General features: G+C 34.8%; 1 protein-coding gene across 3 annotated transcripts in view; it reads right to left on the bottom strand.

Moving 5' to 3' along the window:
* Positions 1–6,937: 6,937 nt before the first annotated feature.
* Positions 6,938–14,198, bottom strand: part of LOC124157174 (E3 ubiquitin-protein ligase RNF123-like) — a 58,357-nt gene continuing 51,096 nt past the window's right edge. For all 3 annotated transcript variants that reach the window (XM_046531699.1, XM_046531700.1, XM_046531701.1), the window contains exons 21-22: positions 10,984–11,173; positions 6,938–9,708 (exon numbers count right to left, since the gene is read on the bottom strand). In XM_046531699.1, the coding sequence (XP_046387655.1) occupies positions 9,576–9,708; positions 10,984–11,173 (323 nt within the window). In that variant the 3' untranslated portion in view covers positions 6,938–9,575. The remainder of the gene's footprint in view (positions 9,709–10,983; positions 11,174–14,198) is intronic.

Raw genomic sequence — 14,198 nt, 5'->3', positions numbered from 1 at the left:
GCCTACTTTTTGGTGGAGTTGTTTTCTCGTTTCCCATTGGACGAGAAACTTTCGTAAACAAACTTTCTATTGGACGACGCCGGTAATTCCGGGATTATAAGATCATCGCCGTATAGGGATAAAAGATTATTGTTTACATTTCACAGACCGAAGTAATATGAAGATTTTTCCATGAGAATCTTTCATATTTATTAATAATGCCATTTCTTATATCTAGGCTTGATAATTGTCACATTTTAAGGTGTTATTCTTCATGGATCATTAATTTACATCCCGCTAAGTATGAATCATTCTTATTCAGAGTTTTTTTTGCCTTTAATGTATACATGACTTCGCCGTTTAAATTGTCAGGTGATGGAGGTACTTATGCATGCGGATTATTCGTAATTTATGATTTTTGTTATTCAATCGGGCCCTCATTATGTAATATTTAGCTTAATGATAAACCTATTACCATTAGCCGGCATAGCTAGCGAGTTCCAAAGGACTTGTTTTTGTTTTATTTAATTTGCGGGAATGAATTTACGAGTAAGAACTGAAACAGTTTCGTTACACAGCGTCAGTTAGTTTTCCATTTATATATTTTTCAAACACTCATGCAAGTCTCGAGGATGATTCATAGCAACGAGAAGAAACTACTGGTGATTTCGAACGGACACGGTCATATTAAATCCTAATCCACGTCGATCTATTCCTAAATACTGTTCTCATCCTTCTTATACCTTGCCTACCTGATATGTCCATTTTATTTTATCTCTACTTAGTTTTTTAATTTAATCTCACTTCATGCTTGTCAGAAAATAAATGTTCAGTATTCATATTTCTATATTATACTTCCTCTCAAAGGTAATAGAGTTACTTTTCCAATGCTTCCTGCTCTTCGAACTTTTTGATGATTTATCCACATCACGTAAAAATGATTTACTTCGTTCAAAAATATTTTTCTGCAATGTACTTGCACATCATATATGATTATATAACTATTTGTGTACTATATATAGTGTGTACAAAATATATATTAAAATAAATATAATAAAAATTTATGTTGTAATAATGTATATTTTGTGGAGAGCTTTATATTAGGCTGTCTATACATATATGTATAGATCGATCATTGCATGAGATTTCTTTAACCTATCAATCTCCAAACGTGAAATATTTCATAAAATTTCGGGCTTTACAGCTAATTTGGTTGTTGTGGATTTGCCTTCCTATATGGAAAGCTTTTTTGTGGATGATAAATTTTGCAAGAAAATGAGGAATTTTTAATGCGTAGTGCTTATGAGTCACTGCTTAGTCAGCAGTGAAAATATTGTAACTTTGGGACATAGTTCTATATAACAAAAACGATTTTACTTCTGAAGGTTTAGGTGAGACTATATTTTAGGGTTTGGAGATTGATTAACATTAGCACAATTTTCCCATTATTATAAGTACTTCATTACCACCCAAGTTTTAATATTTTGCTTATTATCATCAGGACCAACTATCTTATACTTTATGATGAAAAACTCCAAAATATTTGGGGGCCATCTGAAGGCAGTTAACAACAACTGCTAACATTCTTGACATTACAAAATACTCCGAATCCCAAATTTTTGCTTGAAAAGAGAAGAAATTCCCCTGGCTAACCTAGATGGAATTCACTGGATACCAAATAAGACCAATCAAGAGAAGAGCTGCCCTGGCTTAAATCCTTTCATTGGGTTGTGCATGATGAGGACCTCTTTCCTCCATTTCCTAGAATGAGAGGCTTCACCGCCACTTCAGATCTCTTACATGTCCAGAACCAGCCATCTAGAATTCATTTTCAATCCAAACTATGCCAGATAACTTTAAATGAAGGACAGGAAGGCAAGATTATCAACTGATAACCTCTTCTGTTTTTTGTTCTGTTCTTCTGTTTTTCTTCTGTTTAACCCTCAGACTGCGGGAACGTTTAAAAAAGTTTTGTTTTTTCTGGAATGGCTGAGGAGAGTTAAGCTGCATTTGTGATCCCTACAGTGAGGTAAAGTGCACTTGGTCTCTACCAGGGTAGCAATAAGCATTTTGGGAAGCTGAAGTAGGTAGGTAGTTGAGGAGTGGTTAAATGTTTAAACACATTTTTCCCGCAGTCAGCGTACAAAACGTTCAAAAAACACTCCCGCAGTCTCGGGGTTCAGCTCAGAATAAATAGCCTGCAGAGGCAGTGATCAACAAAATAAAAATATAATGATGATAAGATGCATGTGCCATGGTCCTATTCCTTCCTTTATCCGTACCCATTATTGTTCGTCCCAGTTTCCTGCTTAAAATCATGGCTACTCCTTGCTGACTCTCCTCCCAACCACTGAATATAACCCTGCATCCATGTATAGCTCCCACTCTTCTTCCATTTCACCTTGCAATTCCCAACATCTATTCTCCCTTATACACTCTATATTATCCATCCCCATCACAGTACTACATTCCAGACTCCTACACTGCTTGCTGATAACATCTGCTTTTCTCCCTGTAACCACACGTTCCAATTACCCCTAGAGCAGCACTGGCCAGTGGCATAACCAGGAATTTGATCAAAGGGTCCAAAACCAGGGGGCACAATTTTTGAAAAACAGAGTACGAATTAGAGGGTTTTTAACTAATTTGTAGCACTTTTCATATTCGAAAAAACTTGTAAATTGATGATTTTTCAATATTTGGCTTTCTGTTGTGACGCAAAGTAAGAGTGGTTTTCTATTTTGGGGGGGGTGGGGAGTAAGGGTCCGAACCCCCCTCCTCACTATGCCACTGGCACTGGCAGAAGTGTTTCCTAATTCATAACTCACTACCCAGGGATGCCGACTTACAAAAAATATTGGGGGAGCCCAAACTGGGATCTTGCCCCGGGAAATTTTATTAGTATATAGTGAGTTTTAAGTTTTTTAAGCATTTTAGAAGAGTCATATGATCAACTTTAGAACCTTGATAACTTGAATCTCAATATCTGGACACTCCGAGGAAAATTGACTAGCCACATTTTTTCCTCACACCCATAACGAATTTTTGAGGGGGCTCAGGCCCCATGGAGTTGGTGCCACTGTCTCTACCCAAGCCAGATAGATCACAAGGTATGAGCCAGATATGATGGTGTGATAACTGTTGGAATTGACATAGGAAACACAACTACACATATCTTCCCTGTAAACATGGCACACAATAATATGAGCAGCAGAAAATCATCCGATGGGCCCTAAATCCTGGCCCTAAACACATTCACTACAAAGTTGAATATCCCTTCCGGGATTCAGATTGCAGTGAGTCCCACCAGTGGATGACAGAGCGAGGAGTGGAGTAATCCACTGGAGGGTCACACAAAGGTTCATCAACCAGACACTGCATGCCTGCCGCACTGGGCAGCCTCCCACCAGTGGGAGCAGGTGAAGGGAAAAAGAGGGAACATGGGGCTGCCACTATGCTCAGGCCCATTGAAGGAAGGACTTTGCCAGAGGGCATGTACAGTTCCTCTGGAATATGGCATGTGCCTAATTGTAGTGATCCGGAAATGGAATATTTCCATTTCCCAAAATGTGCATGAATGAAAATGATGTGTGATGTCTTAGAATAGCCAGAAATATCGGAAGAAAAATAGTAAATTTGCCATTTGCCATGTTAGTATTAGATTAAGCAAGAATCATACAGTCAGTAGAAGAGCCCAGGCAAAGAGGACAATTTATGGAAAGAAAAATCACTCAAGGCTGGAAAAATTAGGGTAGAAGTTGGGAAAGACTTTGTCAAACCCTACATTCAGAGCATATTTCTCAATAGCAATGAATTACTATTGATGATGACAGTAGCAGGTAAGTCAAAGGTAGAAACATACCAAAGTAGTACTACTGAAGAATGATGAAGTTGAAAAGAAATGCGGAGGACCTAAAAAGAGTTGAAGAAAAGAGAATTATGTAATCTGAAAATAATGACAAGGCAACCTAATCAGCTTGGTAATGAGATATGATTACCTGATGAGGACAACTATTAACAGATAAAAGGGCAAAAATAACATCACAGGAGGGTCTTAGATTGAAATATAAAGATTGTTCTTAAGTATGCTCGGAAAAAGATAAGCACATAGTAGCAGTGGCTTGTGACCTTTAGAGGATGAATTTTGCTCGCTTTTGACCTCCAAAGGAGGTGGAGTGCTGCACTGACTCTCTTCATGGTACAGTATGTATACCCACCTCCTCCCTTACCCATAGAAGTTAATTAATCAACAGCCATAAAGAAATAATTTTCGTAAAATATATGACCTGATATGACCATACACTACATTTTGACATCATGATGAAAACTATTTAGAAAAATACCCTGTAACAAATGTCTAATTAAGATTACATATACAATTTCCTACATTTCTTTTCTAATCCTCCCCAATTGCTGAACGAAAGATGTATTTCACCTTGGTACTAACGAACAGTTTGGATCTCAAAAGGAAAGTATACAAGAACCAACTTACATGGATGAAACCCTGAAAAAAATACAGATAATTGAGAAAGCACCATATCTATACTCATATCCTTACTGTTGACAATGCTGCTGTAAATTGAAGTTGAATTGAACATCAGCTTAGTCAATTTGAATGGGGTCTTTTTAATTTTTTCCACCCTATGTAGTAAATAAAATTCCCAATAGACTGAAAAGTGAAAGCATTCACTAATTTATAAGCTTCAGAACGGATGCAGTAAGTGGAAATGCTATATCATGAAACTGGGCAGAAGTCCACTACACAAGGGAAGTGCCCTCAATAGCAGGCAGTAGCCATTCCAAATTGAGTTAATTCATATCCTCATATGCATATTCTTTCAAAATATGTGTAGGTGAAGTGGCAGTTCACATGATGATCAGCCACTTGCTGATATGAGAAATGAGTGAAGAACTGCATCAACCAATCCCATGTAGTTAAACCTAAGATGATAATGAACAACCAAACACAAATACGTTTACCCTTTGCATCTCCATATCCAAGTCTAATTTAGGTCCTATTTTACAGATATTCACATAAAATTTTCCGTAAAAACACATACATGAAGTTTTTCTGCTCTACCAAAGAAATGATATTACATTAGTCATTACCAATAACAATTTATTTAGCAAACCACCGCAGCACTTGGACTAACTATCAAGCTGAAACAACAAATGAACAAGCAGCAGAAGGCAAAATCCAATGAAATGAACCTTGAAAACATTGCTAATTGGGACTTGATGTTAGAGTGGAACTGGATGTTGTCATGTAAAGCAATACTCTGCAGTGGTGTGCGAAGGAGACAACAATTTATGAAATAGGATTAGGTTATGAAAAAATTGATATTTTTCAACTGTTCTTACGGTTATTACCTTGATGATGCATTTTAACCCTTTATGTAAATATGTGCACAGGTAAATATCCTGATTGATGTGTTTGTATTTATATGTGTATATGTATGCTTTTGAAGTTCCTTATATCTTGTCCATTATTAATGTACTCGATCGTTGGGCAAATAAAGATATTATGTATTATTATTTCATATCTTTAGTCAAATGACAGTGGCACTATTTGGATGGTATGCTCAGGATTGAGGACTCTTTCTCTCTCAGTAAAAGCAGTAAATAATAAATAAAATAAATTAACGGAGTCGGACGAGTTGGTATCATCTTCAGTTTGATTAATTAAATCCTTTTTCTAAATGAGTAAATGTTGAGAAGGTTAAAACAGTTTTTAAGTGGAATTATGGCCGGAGAGGTCCATCGCTAGAGGGAGTATGTACTTGCAAAAGTTGAAGGTCCTCACATTTTTGTTATCATTGCTAAATCTGGTCATGTTGAGTGGAGGAATATTAATCAGCTGCCTTGCAGGTGGACTCCCAATAAAAACCAGTGAATTTTTTAATTCTAATCCCTGTCCTGATTCCCCAAAGATACCCTCCATGGCTGGTGAGAATAGCAGTTTGCTAGAGGGAAGCCCATGGTTGGGCTGGCCTGATGACTGGTTGGCTGCAGCTGAATATCTGGCAAATGACAAAATACGTACAAGAAATACCCCTCACCACTACTGCTGCAGTGCTCTTTGCGGAAAATAACACCTCCATCTCATCTTTAAGTCTTTGTGTGTGATTCATTAAAAACTTTCAAGTGATGAATGAGTTCAAATTATCAGTGCATATGCTTCATTTTTATGTGTATGGATATGAAAGCACTGCACGAAACAACTGACTTTGTCCCTACATAGTCATGCACACCAGCGCAAAGTAAAGTACACCAAGGAATGAAGTTTGCCATGAAAAAATATTTGACTTAGCCGGGATTCGAATCTGTCAGGCGTGTTAGCCAGTAAAGCAAGGTTAACAAGGTTGAAATCCTGTTTGAGTCAAACATTTTTTCAAGGTGCCCTTTATCATTTGGTGTATGAATATATTGAGTTATTATGCCAGTTATTATTAAGATATATTTGCGAGGTCGAATAAGAGGACGGAGAGTTGTTGCATATTTTTTTTGTTCTGCTAGTTTGCTAGGGTGATATGCACGTCTTCTGTCGAATGACTGCGGGGCCACTGAGATGATGTGTTCAAGATTGGGAGATCTCTCTCAGTTAGCGGCCAATCAATGGAGCCAGACACGTTGGTACTTTATCGTTGTCAGTTAGAGTGATTAAATCCCCTTTTAAAACAAATAAGGGTTGTGATTACACAGCAGGCTGGATCCTTGGATAATCCCTCTCTTTATGCCATCCACCTCCTTATCACAGCCTTTTCTATCCAATTCTATCCATACAATTCTTCTGTACCACTACTTTACTCCAATTTTCTTTAGAATACCAAACAGCATATTCTATGATACATAATCAAATGCTTTCTCTATCTACAAAGGCCATGCATTTAACCTTATCTCAAGGGATTATTTTCTCCAGAATAAGAAAACTAGAAAAAAATTAATAAGACATCAGAAATATTTTTATATCCACTTTTAATTTATTTGGTAATTGCATCATATAAATCACAAGAGCTCATTTAAGTAATTTGATTAAATGTAAAAATTGGTACAAATCTATTCTAACAGTTATATGCTTGGTAAATTGTGAAACATTTGTATAAAGCAAATGAAATAAGCATAAAGTATGTGGCCAATTTTTGTTCATGATTAAGAAGAGTGACCAATCAGGCAATATACACATTATTACTCCACTGATCCATAACAAACTTAACCCTAACTTGGAATCCTGGAAGTTTCATTTCAGAGAATACCAATTAAATAATTTTCTAAAACAATTTTAAGTCTATCATCACAGATAATGCATAAAGAGTTGACACCAACTAGATAAATAATAATGGCTGTCCTACGGATAAAATTTTCGGCACAATAAGTTAAGATTTGTTACCCAATGTGAAGAACTTTTTGGAGTATATTAACCAGGCATACTGTGATGTTCACAAACATGATATGCTTGGTATTTCATGACATTAGTTATCTCCATGTCATTACTTAGCAGAAATGTGAAAAAAGTATTCATACATTAAAGCAGAATTCTTTATGCTGAACTCACGGCAGTTAATGAAGAGTAAGCACATTTTTTTCACAAATAGTGAGTGAAAAGAAAACATAAAGACAAGCTTCACCATTTGTCAAAATAGTGTTTTCTGGAAGCACTTACCACACACCTTAAAACTAAAGTCAGTCTTCTTAAAGATGCTTCAGAGTCATGCATACTTGCTAAACCATTTTCTCGAAGTTCATTGAAAGGAGTCTGATCGTATTCAACCTGATTAATAAATGATCTTTTCTCCGTATACTGGGATGCATAATAAGCATAAGGCACCAGTAATGATCTGGAGGCAGGCTTTTAAATGAGAAGTGAAAGAAATAAGGAATCTACAGTACATACATAACTAAAGCATTTATAATGAGGGTGGGGATTTGTCACCCTCAATGCCTAATGACGATGCTAACTACAAAAACCTTAGCAGATTTCTACTGGAAGCTTGTTCGAAGTAAATGACATGGAGAGGCATGGAAACATGTTCGGGAATACGAGGGAGAAGGAAGCAGTTGAAGCCATTAATGACCTCAAGAAGATGGCACAACAGCAATCTTATACGTGAAAGATTTCCCAGAAGAACAGATAAAGTAATGGGTTCGCAACATATTTGGATAAAGCGAATAAAATACCTCAGAGGAAATTAAAGTAAAATAGAAGAACCATATTAATTTTAATAAAAAATACTATCAATGGTAAACCACTAATAATTTAAAAAATGAACTAGATGTAATTTATTTCGTACCTCAGAATATGAAATTAGGAAAAACTCGTAATGAATATTTTTGCAAAATTTGGGAATGACAGCTTCAAATTAAAGTATTTTTTTGACCCCAGTCCAAAAACTAAATAATAGAGTCGAAACGGGACTTTCACTTGAATACAAGCATTGCAAAAAATTAATATTGCTCATTCACAATCTACACCATGTACCACACAGCCAAGGAGTCAGAAGTCACATGACATGATTGAAAGCAAAAGTAAACTTCATCAATATGTTCAAAATAACTTCATGAATTCATGCCAATTTCAATGATGAGCACAAAATTAACCCTATCAGATGATTCATAGCTGCAAAACAAAACCTTAACATGAGATGTTCTATTCATTCAGATAACACCTGTAATCACAGCACATGATAACCAGAAGTAGGTCATCCAATCAATTTTATCGGTAAAAATTCAAATAAATAAATATTAACAACAATAATAATGCACTAAAGATTAAGAATTCTTCATCAAAAATAGTAGATGAGAGGATGTTTGCAGTTACTCTAAGGAAATCCAGATTTGCTTGACAACAGGAAAAACAAACAAAAAATTAATTGATTTTCCAGGTTTTGAAAACTAATACCAATTTAGTGCGATGAAAAGGAAGATAATTCATATCTATTTGCATGTCATGACTATAGAAGGAACCATTCTCAATGGTCCACATTTCCTCTTAGAAATCACAGAAAAATTTACAGGCAAATGTACATATACATTCCTTTAAATATGACCATTAGGCAGGAGTGTGATCACAAATAAATTAATCAATTTACATATAAATGGATCAACCCAAATTGAAGATATAATTTTAAATATGCATCACAACAGGAGGTGGCTCCAGACAGTAAACATTAAATGAACTAATTTAAATATTCGTGCCATTTCTTACTTTCAGATTAATCAGAGGGCATTAAATTTTAAGAACAGCCCTTGTTTGTATACAAATTCGGCATTTCACTTACGTGGGCCAACTGATAGAAATTATAGTCATAACATAAGGTAATCAAGTAACAAGTACCAACCTTCTATCAAAAACAACATAGGGTATAGAGATTGAGAATGACATGAGGAACAAGATTGTCATTATAAAATTTTGGTAATGGAAATTCAGACCAAATAATGTTTTGATGTAAAATTGCACTCTTAGCCACAACCTTAGGGAATTTTTTTTTTGTTAAAATGAGGACTAAGAAACATTCAATTAGATAACACCCCTCAAACAAAATCACATTTGCAACCATCATATTTGATGACTGCAGCAGTAGAATTGAGCTAAAGTCTTTTCAATCTCCTTTACTTTTCGCAGGAGCTTTACCATGGATCACATGACCTCCAGCCTCAACAACAACACTTTCTATGGTAGCTTTGCAGAAAAAGCATTCTTTGTGATTCATGAGGTGATGTACTATGCAGCACCTGTAAAAATTAGGGCATAATCAGAGAGCAATAATTATATAATAATACACATAAATAGGTACATATGTTTTTCATTTTCTTTAGATTAAATCTCGAGAGAAGCTAAAACAGGTACCATTGATGCATCTTGATACCTAGCCTGGTCTATCAATCAGTAACTACAAAATACATATTTCTATTCCCTGTTTACATGAATAAACAATGAATGCATTCACAAAAGAGGGATTACTTTTAAACATGGAGGTTTGGCTGACAAAAGAGTAAAGAAAAAAATTCAAAACCACAAGAGAAACAATGAATTGGTCATCATTTTAATCCTGTCATTACCAAATAATATGGTTTGTGTTCTTTGTCACATTATTTACGGAGAGAAATAACACCTCTGTACTACACTCATTCTTTTAAAATTAAATTTCACCCAATCTTTCAACCAAGGTTAAAAATTAGTTTCAATTTTCAATGCATAGAAAAGTATACAATATGAAAATTACACCCATGCAGCCAAAAAAACTTAATTAACTTTATGAGTAAGGAAGTTTCGATATTATACCTCAAAGTTAAAATAAACCAACATAGAAGAAAATTACCCCACAGCAACGCACATAACTATTTTGCACAGTTTGCAATAATGATACTCGAGGCTATAAGTGGCTTAAACTCCAGTAAAACTTCTTGTTCATTCAACAAGAGTATTACTGTCAGCCGTGAAAAACAGTACTGTGCCATGCGGAAGGGAAATTTTCTCCTTTGGGGTGTAATGGTATTTTAAGTCAGAGGAAAAGCAACTATAAATTTCTCTACATGGAAAATTTTCATTAATGCATGCGTCATGTTGACACCATTCTAGTACACTTTTCTACACTTAAAAAATTGAAACGTATGACTAAGCCATTTTAATTAAATTCAGAAATTGAATAAAATGCAATTTGTAATACAGAGGTGTTGAATTCTCTAAAAAAAATTACTTTAGAATGTATGCCAAATATTTAAGCTCTGATAGGATGAAAAAGATGGGACGAAAAGACTGTTTTGATGTTTTTTCTGTTTTTTTTTATCACAAACAACTGAAGAGGTGTTTTGCACAAAATTTCAACATTCTTCCTTTATTGCAGTGATCGTAAAATGTCTTCCAGGTTTAAAAAAATAATGATAGTCACACAATAATTTGCAGTTCTGGAGACAGGTGTTACACAAAGAGATTTAAGAAGAATGAAAAAAATGTAACTCACGCCACAGCTATTTCAGTAGGTAACCATATAAAAACCTCTTACTCACCTACATGATGCATGTTTGCAAGGATAAAATATAGCAGTGGCAGGGAAAGCATAACATATAGTACATAATTCCTCTTCTGGTATCCCTGTTTTGGAGTCTGCATCATTGCTTAATGCATCTTGCCACACGGTCAACCAGTTCACCATATCTTTTAAAAGCCTTATTTCTTCAGTGCTCACTGATGTTGGGTCTGAGAAAAATAAAATAAATGAGAATCTTAGTCACATAATAAAAGCAACATTTAAGATTTTATTCTCATAGAGCAGAATAACACCCTTGGCTCATTTTAAATTCATATATTACAACTGAAGATAATTCAAGACATTTAATTTAACTCCTTTAAAAGCCAGCCCATTTCGGGTGGGGTGCGCGAAGACTGCCAAGGCTATTTTCCGGAATTTGCAACATTCCAGATTTTAAAAATTTTCAGCTGTTTAATTTAAATACACCTAGATTTTTTCCCAATACTTACGATATATTTATATCTTATAATCATAGATAGATTATGAGGGTTTACTTAAATTATAGCTGTTGAAAAGGCCACAAATACGAAAAAAAAGACAAGTCTGGCCGATAAATTGGCCCCAGGCAGTTTTCACTCAACCAGCGAGGGCCGATATATTGGCCCGGTGGAAGTAAAAGGGTTAATTACTCTCATCATATTCATATCAATTTATGGGTGAGAAATAGGTCCCTTTTTTACCATAGATTTATTTTCATGAACCACATTTTACTTCTCAAGTCTCACATAAAGTCATTTATTAACAGAAATAAAAATTTAGGCAATGCGGCTCATCAACGTCCTCAAAACCAGTACATATGTAGTATGTACTATGTATTACACAAACTGAAATTGCTGCGATCGAAGCTACTGGTTCATTCCACTTGAGGAACCATTGCATGAAGCAAAGAATATTATTATTAATAATTGTCTTTCCTGGCTATGCTCGAATTGTTTTTTTGGAATCAGGAGTTTCTTTACATGCAACCTACATATGCATGCATAAAGCGGCTGAAATCACAAAAAATCTATGACTAAGAGAAATAAAATTATTGAAATAAATAATGATTTAAAATGTTTCAATAGTGTTACAATACATTGGCAGTGCAGATGACTGAAAAACTTAACTGTTTGGTTTTCAAATAATTACCATTTCAAATCACACCATAACATAATGAATCACTAAATTCAGGAAAACTGTTTCTTTGGGGTTATTAGGAAGATTTATAATAATAATAATAATAATAATAATAATAATAATAAACGTTTATTATCGTAGACCTTCAAGGTCCTAAAGACTTTACAGAAATAAAAATTTAGCTTTTTTTTATATGATAAGAAGACAGTAATAAATAAAAAAATGACAAAGACTTAGGTACAGCAGAAATATTACATAGAATAGAAAAAAATAGTATCTTCCCCATAGCAACAATAACTTCCACTCGATACATAACAAGGCATGAAACATGAAACAGTGTTGATCTGGGGCAAAATGAATTTTTTGAAAAACATAGAGTAAGTTCACAAAGTATAAAAGAACAAGTGACTGTACCGTGGTACATAGTAGCATACAATTGGGACATCCTAAGTCTGATTACTAATTACAGGAAATATATAAATTTACACTCATACACAGGAGGAATTGACGTATCGTACATATTATTAATAACAATGAGCTAAATTAAAACTAAAGGCTATAGCGGGATAAGATGGTAAAATCTGCACTAGGCTGGATTCGTATTTGGGATTATGCACTCGAAAGTAAATATTTAGAAACCCCTTTAGCGAAATTTTTAGATGCCTAGGTGGTCCCACGGTCCTTTTATCGTAAAAAACGTGTTTTTTCGAAAAACATTTTTCCTGAGCGATCCTTTACTTTAAAAAATCTGAAAAAATTCATGAAAGTATACTTTTATGTCCAAATACACCGTGATTTTTTTCATACTTTTTGAGTCAAAATTGAGTTTAAAAAAAATATTTTAATTTTTTCATGAATTTTTAGGTTATGTTAGTAATATTTGGCAAACTTTTAAAAAATCATTTTTTGTGTATTTTTTATTGTTCTTTTGAATGGCCGTGTTAGATTTGCCATTTTTACTCCGGAAAATCCTCAAAATTTGAAAAAACCCAATTTTTGGTGTAATTCCCCATACTTTTTAGCAGATAAACTCTACCGCATTTCAATTAATAACGATTTTTTAATTATATTTTCGTTTTTTTACATGGCGGGATCAGGTTTGCCGTTTGAGTTTTAAAGAAAATATAGCCCTGCGTCTTAGTGAGCTCCCTGAATACATGCTGCACGGTATACAACTGCTATGTAAAATCTCTAAAATGATAAAAGGGAAAATATTAAAAATTAAATATTAACTATGCTTAATTAGCATCATTTTATTGAATTTTGAAATTTTATCGAATTCGTATTACAATTGTGGTAGAAGCCGCATACTTTAACAGCTAGTCAATGTGTATTTTCGCATTTTAAAGGGGGACTCGGAGTCTTTGTAAAGATTATTTTGTTAAGATTATTTGAATGTGTTTGGGAGGATAATACAGAACTGAATTGATGAGATGTATTGTTGTAATGGCACGCTGGGGATATTGTTTAGTTATGTGCGCGGGATTGTTGCGAGGAGTGCGCAGTTTGGCTGAGGGAAATGTATTGTTGACAGTCGGTCGTCACTCGAGAAATGAACTGATCGGTGGTATTTTCGGTGCGTGCGAGTGTACTGAATACGGCGAGTCATAACTGTGAGTGTGTGGAACTGTACGTGAGCAAGAGGTGAGACTTTAGTACTTACGGAAGTTGTCTGTCTGTGTACCTGCTATGCCGTGGGAGTTTCGGAATAAAACTGTTTGTTTTAACTGTGTTGAATGAAATCAGATTTAATTATTTTGCAATTAATATACAGTAAAACTTCGATTTTACGCACTTTGATTTTACATCAAGTCTCGTTTTTACGCAGCGACACTCAAGTCCGGCCGGAAAGCATAGGGAATTCCAATGGTGAAACTTCGATTTTACATCTTTTCTTGATTTTACGCAGTTTTTTCGATTTTGCGCAGCATAACCCCAGCCCCAAAGAGGCCGCTAATCTTGATTTTACGCAGTTGTCTTTCGACTTGTTTTGAAAATCCCGACTGGAGCAATATGAAGTTAGGTTATTTATTCGTCTAAATGAGTTGCAAAAATGAATACAAGAACGGTTGAAAT

Source organism: Ischnura elegans, chromosome 4, assembly GCF_921293095.1.
Source record: "Ischnura elegans chromosome 4, ioIscEleg1.1, whole genome shotgun sequence".
NCBI classification, from domain to species: Eukaryota; Metazoa; Arthropoda; class Insecta; order Odonata; family Coenagrionidae; genus Ischnura; species Ischnura elegans.
The sequence above is the reverse complement of the archived record's forward strand: the minus strand, read 5'-3'. Positions and strand labels throughout refer to the sequence as shown.